At 47.9% G+C, this 14,251-nt stretch overlaps 1 protein-coding gene across 3 annotated transcripts in view; it reads left to right on the top strand.

Moving 5' to 3' along the window:
* The first annotated feature begins 213 nt into the window (after window positions 1-213).
* Window positions 214-14,251, top strand: part of Eva1c (eva-1 homolog C) — a 76,073-nt gene continuing 62,035 nt past the window's right edge. For all 3 annotated transcript variants that reach the window (XM_057765111.1, XM_057765110.1, XM_057765109.1), the window contains exon 1: window positions 214-753. In XM_057765111.1, the coding sequence (XP_057621094.1) occupies window positions 594-753 (160 nt within the window). In that variant the 5' untranslated portion in view covers window positions 214-593. The remainder of the gene's footprint in view (window positions 754-14,251) is intronic.

The following is a 14,251-nucleotide window of genomic DNA, read 5'->3' as shown; positions in this document are numbered from 1 at the left end:
ATGGTGATGTCTCTATCTCCGGGACCCTCATCTTCCCACGGTCCCCGATCCCGCCTGGCCAGGGCTGCATGCGATGCGCTGGCTCTAAAGTGCGTCACAGACCGCACCGGCCGTGCTGCTCCACCGGCCTGGGTGAGGTTGGCGCCGGGCCAGCACAGGCTGGGCCAGCAGCGCCTGGGCCATCACCCCGCCTAGAGACCCGGGCGTGGAAAGCGCTCAAGTTGCGCAGCACCGGGATTGCAGCCGAGGACACTCTCCGCTAGGGGCTCGGCGCCCCGATCGGTCTCGGCAACTCTCCGAGGCACGAGGTGACACCCCCTAGGTTCCTTAGGCGTACGGAGCTCAAGAGATTTCTTCAGGATAAACTACGCGGCGGCCTCCTCGGGCTCCTTGCCCCGCCCCGGGTCTCCGCCCCCTCCCCTTGGCTAGGGATCCTGGACTCGGCGGCGACCGCTTAAGAAGCTCGAGCAGCCTGGATCGGGAGGCGGCTGGGGGCCACGGAGCCGCTGACCTTCGACTCTCACCGCCATGTGACGCGGTCCTTCGGCCTGCTATCCCAGTGCCAGCGCCCGCACCCTGCCGCGCTGCGCATCATGCTCCTGCCGGGACACCCGCGCCCGCCGCCCGCGCCCCAATCCGCACAGAATCCTGGCCTCCGCAGGCAGGTAGAGCCTCCCGGGCAGCTCCTGCGACTCTTTTACTGCACCGTCCTGGTGTGTTCCAAAGAGACCTCCGCGCTCACCGATTTCTCTGGTAAGAGCTCTCTTGCTTGCCACGAGCCTGCGTTCTCCTCGCCGTTGCCCAGGTGAGAGGTAGGCTGGGAGTTGCCTCTGCAGGGGGCACGACCTGGTTGGATTAAAGTTGAAGTGTACTCCCTAAGCAGTTTTCTTGCCTGGTGGGAGCCCTTGGTGTGGTGTTTAGGTTGATGGGAGTAGGGGAACCATCTCTTCCTAACGATGGACCTGTAAGAACTTTAAAGTTTTTCGCGGTGCTCTTGACCTCTGTTAGTTTCCTGAACACCTGCGGTTCAGCCCTGACCTTCATGTGTTCACTAGAGAATCCCTAAATTGAGCCCGATACCACGCCCATTGCTGAAAGATAACCGTGTTCTGGACGAACAGTTGTGCTTGGCTGGCCACCCACATGATAAGGGTGCGTCCCAGTCAGACTCCGGGGTACCCATGTAAGGAGACTAGCTCAGAACACGCTGAACCCAAAGTCCAGGCCGGTCCCTAGGGAGGGAGCCTGGGAAGATTGGAGGCCTGGTGGAGATGCCTTGAGAGTCTCATAGAAGCTGACAGCAGAGAATACTCAGAGGCATGAGTGTACGGCAAATGGTGCCAGCACTCCCCACGCGCCCACCACACACACACACACACACACACACACACACACACACAGAGAGAGAGAGAGAGAGAGAGAGAGAGAGAGAGAGAGAGAGAGACTTCGTCCTACCAAGGCAAAGATCAATGCTTTTCTTTAGCGAATTCACCTACCCCCAACCTCAGCAAAAGATTTTAGCGAGGTGTGAGGTGGCAGGTGGCAGGTGTGGCTGTGGTGTTTAGAAGGTGACAAATGTCTTTTCTTGTAACAGCCCGAGTCTCCTTTTGCTCCGTAGATTTTTCCATCACGTCCGGGATGCAGCTCTGTGCCCTTTGCTTCCCTTTCTCTTGGGACTTTCTACCCAGCTCAGGCTGGGGACTCTAACAAGCCCCTCCCTACAGGGTTTTGTTCTATTCTGTTTTCCAGTATAATTGTGATAAAGAGTCACCCCTCCGTGCTGCTGCGTGACAGACTACCAAGCAAAGAATCTGGAAGAGCAGACTTGAGTTGGCTTTCTGGTTTGCTTACAGAGAATGTCATTCATTGTTAACTGAGAGCCCGTAGGTCAGAGGCTCTTTGCCTAGAATATTTAATATCAAGGCAGTGTTCCTGCCCAGCTAAGGAAGCCAAGATATGCCTGTTTGGCGAGCAAACCAAGGCTCTTAAAAACAAGCCGCAGAGAATCAAAACTCTGGTAAATGGGCTGGGGAATGTCATTGGCTTTTTTTTTTTTTTTTTTTGCACTATTGACTTTTTTTCTGTAATAGAACTTTCTTGGCTTCTATAAAGATTCTGTATTTGCTGATTTAAGCTGTGGTAAGCAGCTCTGAGCTTTTAGCCACTGTCTTGCCCGGTAAGGAAAGAATTAAAAGATGAATAACTGCCTCCCCCCATCTTCGGTGACATCATTACAACTGAACAAATATTGCTTTAGGCAAATCGTGACAAAACTCCTCCTCCCCACCACCAGATTATAGACTTTTAGAATTTGTTTCTTGAGGGAAGCAGTTGCAATACTAACAGTGTGTACGTTAGCACACAAGTCTGGAAATGAACTGTGCCCCACAATAACATTCTGTGGATTTGGGCTATAGACAGGAAGGCAACCACCCGAGAGAAGCAAGTGCTTGTTCGAAGGTTTTTAAGTAATGAGGTTGATGAATGACTTTTCCTGCTGTGTTCCATGAGATCCAGGGTTTCCAAGAGCCAACAGCAGGTGGTGGCATTGCCAGGTCGCCTCACCTTTCCTCCTTGCTGTCTAGAAACACATGGTCCTGTCTTCCCAAACCATAGCGCTCTCAGGTTTAAACACAAGTTCTGGATAATGTGGGATGGGGAGACACCCGAAGGGTCTTAGAGAGAGAGAGCCAGGGTGGCCCGTTCTGCTTTAAATTGAAGCAAATCCTCCAACCAATGGACAGTGTGAGGATCCAGTCGAGAGTGCTGGCCTCACCGATTGATTTCCTGGGCCTCAAAGGGCCCTGCTTGCTCTCCTGGGGAGAGGCAGGCCTGTTCCCTTTTATGAGTTTGGCAAGTATGGAGAAGGGGAACAGAAACAGTGGACTCTCCCCTGCGGAGCTCTCCCACAATAGTCCGGGGCGAGGGGGCCCGGGGCAAGGGGGCCAGGGCGAGGGGGCTCGTGTGACAATACAGCCGCCTGTTTTCTACAGAACGGAACATCAAAAAGGTGTGGAGGAGAGAGGGGGGTCAGGACCCCCCGGCCGCGTGGAGAAAACCAGAGAAAGTGTCCATGTGAAAGAAAGTCCCACAAGGCTGTGGGCCCCTGTCGGAGGGCCCCTGTCAGTCATACAGTGCGGAACATCCCTGCTGTTTGAGAACATTACTTAATGTCTACCTCCCCTTTGCAGCTTTCCCAGGCTGTCGCCTGAGGCTGTCAGCTGGTGTCATTTTTCCTGGGTCACTGATTTTTTTACCCCCTCTGGAGATTCTAGCATTAGATCTCTTAATGATCCAAAAGCTGCACGATGGCCTTTTCTCCTCTCTGCTTGGGGCTTGGGCTAATCATCCCCAACCCTGCTGGGGCCCAGGCTCCCTGGTACCCTCTGAAGATTTTGGGCTTCCAGGATGTGGTGGTCACTGAAAGGCTACCAATGCTTCATTAAAAATGTATCCCAGAACAGACAAGCTGGCTCAGGGAGTAAAGGCACTTGCTACCAAGCCTGAGAGCCTGAATTTGATATCTGGACCCTCATGGTTGAAGGAAAGGCACACCTTTAAACCCACAGGCAAAGGTAGGCAGATCTCCGAGTTTGAGAACAGCCTGCTCTACAGAGTGAGTCTACAGAGAAACCCTGTCTTAAAAACAAGAAACAAAGGAAAATCACCGACTACTCTTCCAGAGGACTTGGGCTCAGTTTCCAGCACCTATATGTCGTTACTCTGTTTCCAGGGCACCCAGGGCACACTCTCCTAGTCTCCTCAAGAGTCAGACATGCACATGGTGCATGTATGTACCAGCAGGCAAACACATATACACATAACATTTTTAAAAATCTTTTTAAAGCTTTATAAAAAAATACTTCTTTAAACAAACAGTTTGAGAGGCTAGGTCTCTAAGATTAACATTTGATCTTTGTCCTTGGTTTATAGGCAACTGATTTCTCATCCTTCTGTGTCTGTCTGTCTTCTCTTCTAAGGCCATCAATCAGACTGAGTCAGGGCTCACATGAATGGCTCTATCTTAATTTAATCACCCATTTAACAATATGCCTTCAAGTATACTCCCATTCTGATGTGACTCTGGGTGACTCACAAATGTCTGTCACACAGGCCATCTGCAACCCAAGACATGGACCTGACTGGAAGTTCCATGTTCCACAGGCCAGAATTTCAGGATGTGATACAGTGGGCATTGGGGGCCAAGTCCTGGAAAGGGGACAGGGGACGCATAATTCTTCATTTTCAGGAAGCTAACTTTTCCTATTTTACACCCGGACAAACAACGTGTAACCCTAGAAGTATATAGAATGATCTGGGGAGCTAAATGCGTGGTGTTCAGCTGTATTCCAGGGCTTCTGTTGAGATGACCTGCAGACATCCAGGCACTGGGGTCTTCTAAGGTTTCCTAGGCAATCCCAAGGTGAAGTCAGTTGAGAGGCACTGTGCCAATGGTCTGAGGACAGAGCCACCTACCCTGTTCATATTTCAGCCCACACAGAGCATGGCTGACTGGGGTCCTCTTCCCCATCCGCCCAAGGTGTACCACCGGGGGGACATGGCCTGCTATTCCTCAGCTGTCATCACCCCCTAACACCTACGCGTACACACGCATACGTCCACACACCCCTGTCTGCATTCTGTTATGCCTCAGTTATACTGTCCTTTCACCTAGGAGTCATTGTCACTTAAAAAAATGTTATGGCGTGAAAAGCCAGCTCATGCCAGAAGGAAAACAAACTGAATGTCTGAAGTTGTCTGACTTGTGGAAGAAGGGAGGGAGGACAAGAGTCTCGAACTGCTTGTCTGTTTCCGTGGAAAGCAGCTGAAAAATGCATCTGAAAACGTCCCGCTAACCCCTTCTGTGGTAAAGAGATGCCTCAGCTCATGAGCGCCATTACTGATGGCCAGTCTCCCAGGTGCTTTATTGGAAAGGGCAGCCTAGCAGCAGAGTCCCAGGGAAGAGACAGCAAGAAGGAATGGAATTAATTGAGCTCAGTGTTATTTGATTCCAGCCCTGTAGCAACCCCTGGGTGAGTATTAGTCTCATTTACAGACAAGAACTTGGCCTTGAATAGGGCAACTAATCTGCCCCAAACGCCCCAGCTCGGAGAACAAGAGCTACCTCCAACACTGAACTGGGCTAGCCTAGGGGACTTGACCTTTGATGGTGTCAAGGAACAGGACAACAAAAGTATGTCTACAATTTGCGTCGCCTTCCTAGATAGTTCCTGGGATGACCACTGCTGTCTCAGGTGTCTACTGAGGAGACACAGCTTCTTGTCATGGTAGCTGGGAAGAGGCTGCAGTTATGGGAAATACACAAGATTGTTCTGGTCATCTCTCGGTATCTTCTGAGGGGTGATTAAGGACCCCCGGCGACATCAAATGCTCCTTTCTACGAGGACATTTTGTCTAAGTATAAACTACGCAGCTCTTGTCGGGAGATTTCAGGCATTGCTTACCATACCTCACATAGCCAAAGTCTATGCAAGTAGCTGTTCTTATTGTTAGGAGAATGATCACAAGGAAAAAGAATCTGTACCCATGCAAACAGGCACCAGGGTGTGTGTGTGTGTGTGGGTGTATGTGTGTGTATGGTTTTGAGAAAGAGTCTCATGCAGCTCAACTTGCCTCAAACTCTCTATGTAGCTAGCTGAGGATGTCATTGAACTCCTTATGTTCTTATCTTTGCCTCCGGAGTGCCAGGATTACAAGCATACGCTACCAGAATTAGCTTCGGGTGTGCATGCATGTAACTGAAGGCCAGGCATGGTGGTGCATGCCTTTAGTCATAGCTCTCAGTCGGGAGCAGAGGCAGGCAGACTTTGAGTTTGAGGTCAGCCTGGTATACATAGTGAGTAGAGCCAGAAGTCCATTACAAACAAACAAATTTTTGATCTGCGGTATGTTGAATCCTTCAGTATTTCCCATGCATATGGAGGGCAGGTCATATTTGTGGCTCCATCTTGAAAAAGAAAAGACATTTTTGTTTATAATTGGAATTTACATCGACAGTTGAACAGCATATAATTTATAGATAAATATACACATAGTAGAGGTATGTTCTCAGACTGTTTTGATTGATGGGTCATGATTTAAAATGTGGAGGTCACTGGTCTTTCCTCCCACCCTCTCAGCTTAGTACAGTAGCCCCCCTGAAGAGGCACCAGCTGAAGGCTAACAAGACATCTGCCCCCTGACCCATAGCCCATCCCTGAATGCTTGCTTTGCCTGATTCTTCCCAGCTCTCCGGATTGAGCCCAGGACTCGTCTGGTTTCACAACTCCATACGCTTATCATTTGGGCTAAGAAATGGCTCAAGAAAGTAGGGCAAAGTTTCTTAGAACTTTTATGAGAGGCTTTTACTGTCTGAATGTAGCTGGTGTGTCTGTGTCTTTTGGTAAGGAAGTTGTTTGCTTAGGAGCATAAACCGTGGGGTCGCTAAGATTGTTAAGATTGTAGCACTACAAGGAGATGCCCAGATGGAAGAGACTGGCCCAGCTGTCCTCCCCTCAGAAGGGGAGCCAGTTGCTGACCCCTAGGTGTGGTCACCTCCAGTCAAAAGTCTGGCCTAGCACACACATGGGTCTAGCATACACTGGCAGTGGCCTCCTTGCTTGTTTCCCTCAGAACAAGTGAGCAGCACTGAGTTTTAAGATCACCCTTGGTTTATCAGACGAGAAGCAAATCAGAACCCTCTACTTTAGATGCTGTTCCATGAGTCTCATGCTCACACGCATTCTCTCCTCATGGCTTTTGCTTTACTATGATGTTATGTGACATTGAGGGGTTTTAATCTGGGCAGTTTTCTAATATCAAGGGAGGAAAATAATATAAATAAATTCCAAGTGGTTTAGAGTAATTCCACCTTTTTAATGGCCATTGATTATTTTACCAGAGCCTACTCTTTCCCAGGACTTACACGCATTTCTTATTCCATGTCCTACCCCGAAAAAATAAATACGTAGATGTAAATGGGAAACCACACTTTTGTTTCCCAGCTGCCCAGGTCCGAATAATCACACAGAAACTATATTAATTACAACACTGTTTGACCAATGACTTAGGCATATTCCCAGCTAACTCTTACATCTTAAATTAACTCATTTCGATTAATCTATGTATCACCACGAGGCTGTGGCTTACTGGTAATGTTCTGGCATCTTTGTTCTTTGGTGGCTACATGACGACTCCTTGACTCCGCCTATTTTCTCTCTATCTCTGTTAGGATTTTCTGCCTGGCTTTACTCTGCTAAGCCACTGGCCAAAACAGCTTTATTCATTAACCAATAAAGGACATCCCACATCACATAGGTGTTCCCTATGTGGAAACATCAGCAGCACAGGTCACTCAAGTTTCATATGAAGACACACATATAGACAAACATACACACAGATGCACACACACACACACACTTTAATTAAAAAAGATTCATATAGATAGATTTCTGATGATTATGAATATACAGTTGAAAACATTAAACAAGCAATATTCAGCAGTAGCAACAGAGTTCTTAAGAAATGAAAGAGGTATTAAAGAAGAAATTGAGCCAGGCAGTGGTGGTGCACGCCTTTAGTCCCAGCACTCAGGAGGCAGAGGCAGGTGAATCTCTGTGAGTTCGAGACCAGCCTGGTCTACAGGAGCTATTTCCAGGACAGGCTCCAAAGCTACAGAGAAACCCTGTCTTGAAAAAAACTAAAAAAAAAAATTGTAGTGATATTTCATTTTAGCTCAGTCACTAAAGCATGAAACTCTTAATCTCAGAGTCATGGGTTCAAGCCCCATGTTGGGTGCCAAATGAAGCAAAATTAATAAAAACTCAAAGAGAGAAATTGGTGTTCAACCTGAAAGTCAGAAAAGCAAAACAACCAGTCACTGACTCTTACTTCTATCTCAGTCTGAAATGACTATTCTGTCTTCAGGAATCCTCAGAATGAGGCTGTGCCTGAGAGCTGTTTCCTCCTGTTTTATAATCCTCTCTAGGTCTGGGATTAGAGGCATGTACCACTGGGATTAAAAACAGACACCACTTTGTTTCTATGGCAAACTAGTGTGGCTACTGGGATTAAAGGTGTGTATTATTGCAACCTCGTCTGTAAGGCTGGCCAATGTGGCTGTTTTACTCTCTGAACTGCAGGCAAGCTCTATTTATTAAAATATAAATGAAATATCACTACAAGAAATGAAAGAGGGAATTCCCCAAATGAGAAAAGAGCAAAGTCTACCATAAAAAAGATGCCCAATTGAAGGAAAGCTAAATGAACTCCTGACATGAAGAACACATTGACTGAAATGAACATCTTTGTAGACAGATCAAGGAATAGATTAGACAGAGCCAAAGACAGAAACAGTGACATGGAAATACCAGAGAAATTATTCAGGATGAAGCAGAAAGGATAAATGCTTAGAACAATTCTGTAGAAAATGGTAAGGAAATCTATAGGCATACAAGATGGAAGGGAAAGTTCACATACACACACACACACACACACACACACACACACACACACACTGGTCAATTCTTCAGAGAGAGAAAATGAGAAAGAGGCAACACACATCAGAATCACAGAATGAGTTTGCAGGAATTGCTGAGAGATTCTGCTTCTAAGCGTCTCAAGTCAGGTAATTCACAGATACATCAAATCTGTAAAACACTCAAAACAAGCAAACCAAGGGAAAAATTATCTATAAGGTCTCTCCAGCAACAGCACCAGGAGATAAAACCTCATGCTTCTAGTGAAAAGAAAATGTAAACAACCCTCAGCCTGGAGCTATAGATCGTCAAACTATTGACTAAGATGAGTCTGAAGTGAAGACTCTTTTCCCATTAATAAATCTTCACTGAAAGAATGGCTTTGGGGTGTCTTTGTGCAGGACCCTAAGTCTAGGATGCCTGAGAAAGAACCGGTGATGAGCACAGAGTCCAGACAACTCCCAACTCGCTCTCTCGCTTTCCTTGCTTTGTCTTCACACTGGAGTGGTGTCTCAGTCGCTGTCCTAGTGCTGAGAGGAGACTCCATAGCCAAGGCAACTTACAGATGGAAGCATCTAACTGGGGGGCTTGCTTACAGTTTCAGAGGGTTAGTCTGTTTATCATCACGGTGGGGAGCATGGTGGCATGCGGGCATGGCATGGTGCTGGAGAAGTAGCTGAGAGCTTTTGGGGGGGGGAGACTGGCACAGGCCCACCCACCCCACAGTGACATGCTTCCCTCAGTAAGGCCATACTTCCTAGTCCTTCTCTAGTAGTTTATCAACTGGGGGCTAACCATGAAAATATGTGAGTCTATGGGGACCATTTTCATTCAATCTGCAAGCAGCATCCCTTCTCCCCTCATCCTCCTTCGCCTCTCATCCTCCTCCATCTTCAACAAAGTCTCACTAAATAGATCTATAGGCTTGGAACCTGTTGTGCACACTAACCATGGCCTCACAGAAATCCGTCTGCCTCGGTCTCTCAAGTACGGGAATAAAATTGTGTGCTACCATGCTGACTTGCATTATCTTTCTCTTAAGAGTGATGCTCCTTTGGGTATCTTTTCTCCTCCTGCTATCAAACCCAGGACTTCAAGCACACCAGGCAGGTACCCTGTCACTGAGCTGTGCCTCCAGTCCAGATAGCTTATCTTGTTCTTTTGTCTGAATTCCTGTGGCCCTTTCTTGACCAACCTGAGCTCCTCCACTGACTACCAGCCTGAGTTATCCCCTCCTCCAGACAAGTCTTGGTCCCAAGGGCATTGTGGGAGAGGAAAAGGAACATTCTAAAGTCTCTCAGGCATCAGATGCCAGGCCGGATCCATGGCCAGAAGGATGAGCTGCTCTTGTCCTGTCCTTGGTTTCAATGGATTCATGGGCATACGAATCACCAGAGAGGCGTTTGAAGGATAGATAATAGACTTGCCAGGTCATAGACTCTAAAATAATAATCAAAGCAGAGAGCTAGAACCGAGTGTTTCATATTGTTCCCACACACCTGGCAGACGACTGTGTGCAGGTCTTACATTTTCATGTGTGTCTGACTCACACTTTCGCCAACACCTGTACCCTTAGAGGACTCAGGTCCCAACACTGAACTTTCTCTGCTTTAACAAGTTAGAAGTTGAAGCGGTGCTTGGGGCTCGTAGTTTCGCCTCAACAGCCAAGTTTCCAAACACAGAACAATGTAAGTCCAGGCAACCAGGCAACCTTGAAATTCACCACTGGGGCTGCTGAATCCGAACTGTGTTTACGAATGGTCTGATTTCATGCGTGCCTTGGATGTCCCGTGAATACAAATAGCCTCATTTGGGGTCAGAGGAACAGGAGGAAGAAATCTAAGAAAGATCTCCAAAACAAATCTTGAATTCGGATGAGTATAATGGAGTGTAATCTCGTTTCGAGTCTGTCAGCATTCCTTTGATGATTACAAATGAGTCCCTTCTCCCCGGCAATGTGGGGAATAATCTGGATAAAATAACCCTTTTTGTCTGCAAAGGCCCGCGTGATGCTTACTCCTGACAGCTGTCTGAGCAGTGTTGCAGAGTCTAAGGGGCGCTCACTATGCCCCCAGCCACCTCCTTTCTTTCTCTTTACTCAGGAAACTTTTTCATGTTTGGCCACTTCTAAAATTCTCAGGTTTGAAATCATAAATCATTATACTGTCCTAAGGAACAAGAGACCTGTCACTGAGCCCCCTCCCTCCCCTCCCTTGCCTGCTGGACAGAAGACAGGTGGAAATGGGGATGAATGATCTTATCTAGAAAGCCAATTTGTGCAGTCACTGAAGGATAGACTTTAAGAATGCAGACAAAGTGACAGCCCCTTCTCATTAGAAAAAAATGGAAAAAAGAAAAAAGCAAGTTCAGGCTTCTTTTGGTCTCTTTGGTTGTGAAACACCAGGGACCGACATTGGTAATTCTGCTTTCCATTTTCTGAGCCTCAGATGGCTAAACACTTATCCCAAAGCATATGATCAAAATGACCCATGGGTGGGTCAGCCTGGAGGCTGAAGCTCCTCCCCAGCCCTGGAAGGAGGAGCTGCTGCAGCCAGTTCCCTGGATCTTGTGGTTCCTCTGATCTGTCTTACCTCTTTCACTTCCAGGGTCAAGTTCAGGGTCCCCTGTTCTGATTTCCCTTTCCCTTAAGTCGCCTGGCTCGTTGAGGTGGATTAAATAAGAAATGTCTCCCATAGGGTCATTTATTTGAGCACCTGATCCTAGTGAGTGGTGCCCTTTGGGAGATTTAGGAAATGTGGCCTTGCTAGGGGAAGTCTGTCCCTGCAGGCGGATTTGAGACTTTGTGATATTGCCTCACTCCAAGGTCCTGCTCCCTTGTGCCCTCAACTTCCTGTTCCTTCTGGCAAGCCTGCCCGTTGCTGCCACGCCTCCCTGCTGTAATGGACTCTTATCCTCCGGAACCGTAAGCCAGAAGAAAGTGTTTCTTCCATAAGTTGTGCTTGGTCATAGTATTTTATCACAGCAATAGAAAAGTAACCAATACACCCCTTAAAAGCATAAACCAATCTCGTGCGGCCTAAGGACTCCCCTCGCCCAATGCCTGCCTACCTAGGGAAAGTGTGGCTCTCTTGAAGGGTTAATGAAAAGCGGGGTGATTTTGTATCTAGATAATGTTCGGCAATGTCTGGAGGCTACTTTACAGTTTTGAGGGGTGCTAGCGGAACTGGGGCTGATCACGTGACGATGCCGCTACGCATCTTCCAGCCCACAAGGCAGCTGTCTGGGGAGGGGTCACCAGTCCCCGGCTGAGGCAGAGGAACCTGGAGTAGCCCAGCAGAGCGGTCCCCGTCTCATTCCCACCCTGCTGGAACTTGAAGAAATTAAAACGTTTAATTTTTCACATTATTTACTTATTTCTGTGTGTGAACACGCGTGTGAACACATGTATGTGTTACACATGGGGAAGCCAGAGGACAGTGCGTGGGAACTGGGATCGTCCTACCGTATGGGTTCTGGGGATTGAACTCAAGGCATCAGACTTGGCTGTAGGTGCCTTTGCCTGCTAAGGATTTTGTCAGCGCTTAAAACACTCGAACCAGGAGTTCCAAGACACTGACAGCTCACGTCCCGAAGCCGGAGCCTTCTCAGTTCCTCCAGACTGGGAGGGATGAAAGCCCCTCTGTTAAGGTGCTTCTCCACTCTGCTCTGCTTCCTTTCCTCTAAGAGACTGGCTGTTTCTTTGGCCCCCTTCCCTCCTCATTTCAAGCTCAGCCATTTGCTGCCAGCAGGAGCCAGTTACAAGTCTGCCCCGGGAAGACAGCCAGGCTTGAAGTCTCTGCTTGCTGAGCAGAGGATGAGTTTGCCACACACCTCAGTTATCTCGAAATTGCAGTCAACAATGACATGCAGGGCTGGTTTGATCTGAGTCTCAGAAGGGAAGGAGAACAGGAAGTCCTATACACCGAGTGAAAATCTGCTTTCCCCTGGAATCCCCGTGGGCTTCCTTCCCCCTTCCCTGCAGCCATCCCCATCTCTCTGCCCACCACCCCACCCGCCTCTGCACACCCACAGGCGGACAGCCCCAAGCATGCACACACAAATACATTGCTTTTAGGCAGCTGTGTCTTCCCTGTACTGCACGTCACGTACTTCCTAGGACACATGTGGAGCTATGTGACCCTGTGGGCCCACCCTGAGGAGAGGTGAGCCCACCGCTACCTCCCACCCGGAGGCTGCAAGGTTTCAGGATGGTTCCCACTCTCAGACCATGCTCGCTTCTGTCACCTCTTTTATAGACAAGTCACAACGCTACGCAAAATATTTCCTTCTCTCACTCAGAAAATCTGCTATTGTTCCAAGAGAGCGAGTGGGGGTACTGGCAGGAATGGGTAGGCAGTATTTGAACAGCTTCGTGACTCAGTCCATCTGAATTTCGAAGCGTTTTAAGAGCTTTGTCCAAAAAGGGAATAAAAAAAAAGGTCTATTGTATGGTTCTTGGCACTGGAGAAAATAGCGAGCCTGTCAGAACCCTGTTTCAGATTTGATTTTCAAGTGGGTGATGTAAGAAGGCTGGCCAACAGTGAGGGCTTTGCTCATTTTCTCATTCCTGCTCATTCAGGGGTCCTGGAACTTAGGTTTTCGGATCCAACGCATGTTGGCATTGAAGCGTCTTTTCTTGTTACTCCCTCTTAGTAAAAAACACATCCTGTCCTTAGGCAAAGATTGGGTTGCCTTTTAGATGAGTGTGGTCCATTGAAGAAAAAGAAAAACACATTTGAGTACGATTTGTATGTGTTTTGTATATTATACACAGTGTAGCTCCTTCTCAGTGGCCTCCCTCAGATCCCCAACTCTGAGGACACTCACGTTCCTTCTGTAATGTGCCACTGGCTTAGCATGTAACCTGGGTGCATCCTCCCATGTGCACACACATCCTCCCACTTATTTCTAGATTACATGACAATATGGAACACTATGCAAATAGCTGACATAATTATCTGGGAGCTAATGGCAAGAAAATTGGTCTTAATATTCAATACAGACACTGCTTTCCCCAAAGTGTTTTCAATGCACCGTTGGTTGAGCCCATGGGTGTGGGATCCATGGTTACAGAGGCCAGCTGCACACATTTTCAGAGCTGGGTCTTGTACACTGTTTCCCCCTCAATGCCGTTTGAGAGGAGAGGCCCAGAGACTTTCCTGAGCTGCCCTGACACCCTGTAAACTCAATGCTTCCTCCTGGGTTTAGCTGTCCTAAAAATGAGCGAGGAAACCTGGGTGCTAATCTTACTCTTCCTTCCTTTCTTCTCTGACATGAGTACATATGAGGCCTCCCTCCATTCTGTCTTTCCCTGCTGTTAACTGTTACATACAAAGAACGGAACATCACACTCAACCTCTGGGTCCTTCTGAGCCGTGAAGAACTGGCGACACTCTGGCTGGGGAATCTTGTCACAGTGCGACCAACAATCTGTCCTCGTGATGGGGTAACTGTCTGCTCATTTGAGTTCTCTGTCTAGTACCACACATCCCTAGCAAAACAACTTGGCTGTCCTTCTTTCTGGCTTCCAGAAAGTTTCTTACAGTCCTGAAAAAGGTTTTTGTTTTGTTTCTTTTTTAAAAAAATTATTTTATTATTATTATTTTATGTTCATTGGTGTGAGGGTCAGATGCTCTGGAACTGGAGCTACAGACAGTTGTGAGCTGCCATGTGGGTGCTGGGAATTGAACTCAGGACCTCTGGAAGAGCAGCCGGTGCTCTTAACCGCTGAGCCATCTCTCCAGTCCCTTGTTTTGTTTCTATAGTAGAAAATG

Source organism: Chionomys nivalis, chromosome 3 (genome assembly GCF_950005125.1).
Source record: "Chionomys nivalis chromosome 3, mChiNiv1.1, whole genome shotgun sequence".
NCBI classification, from domain to species: domain Eukaryota; kingdom Metazoa; phylum Chordata; class Mammalia; order Rodentia; family Cricetidae; genus Chionomys; species Chionomys nivalis.
This window is presented reverse-complemented; position numbering and strand designations above follow the sequence as displayed.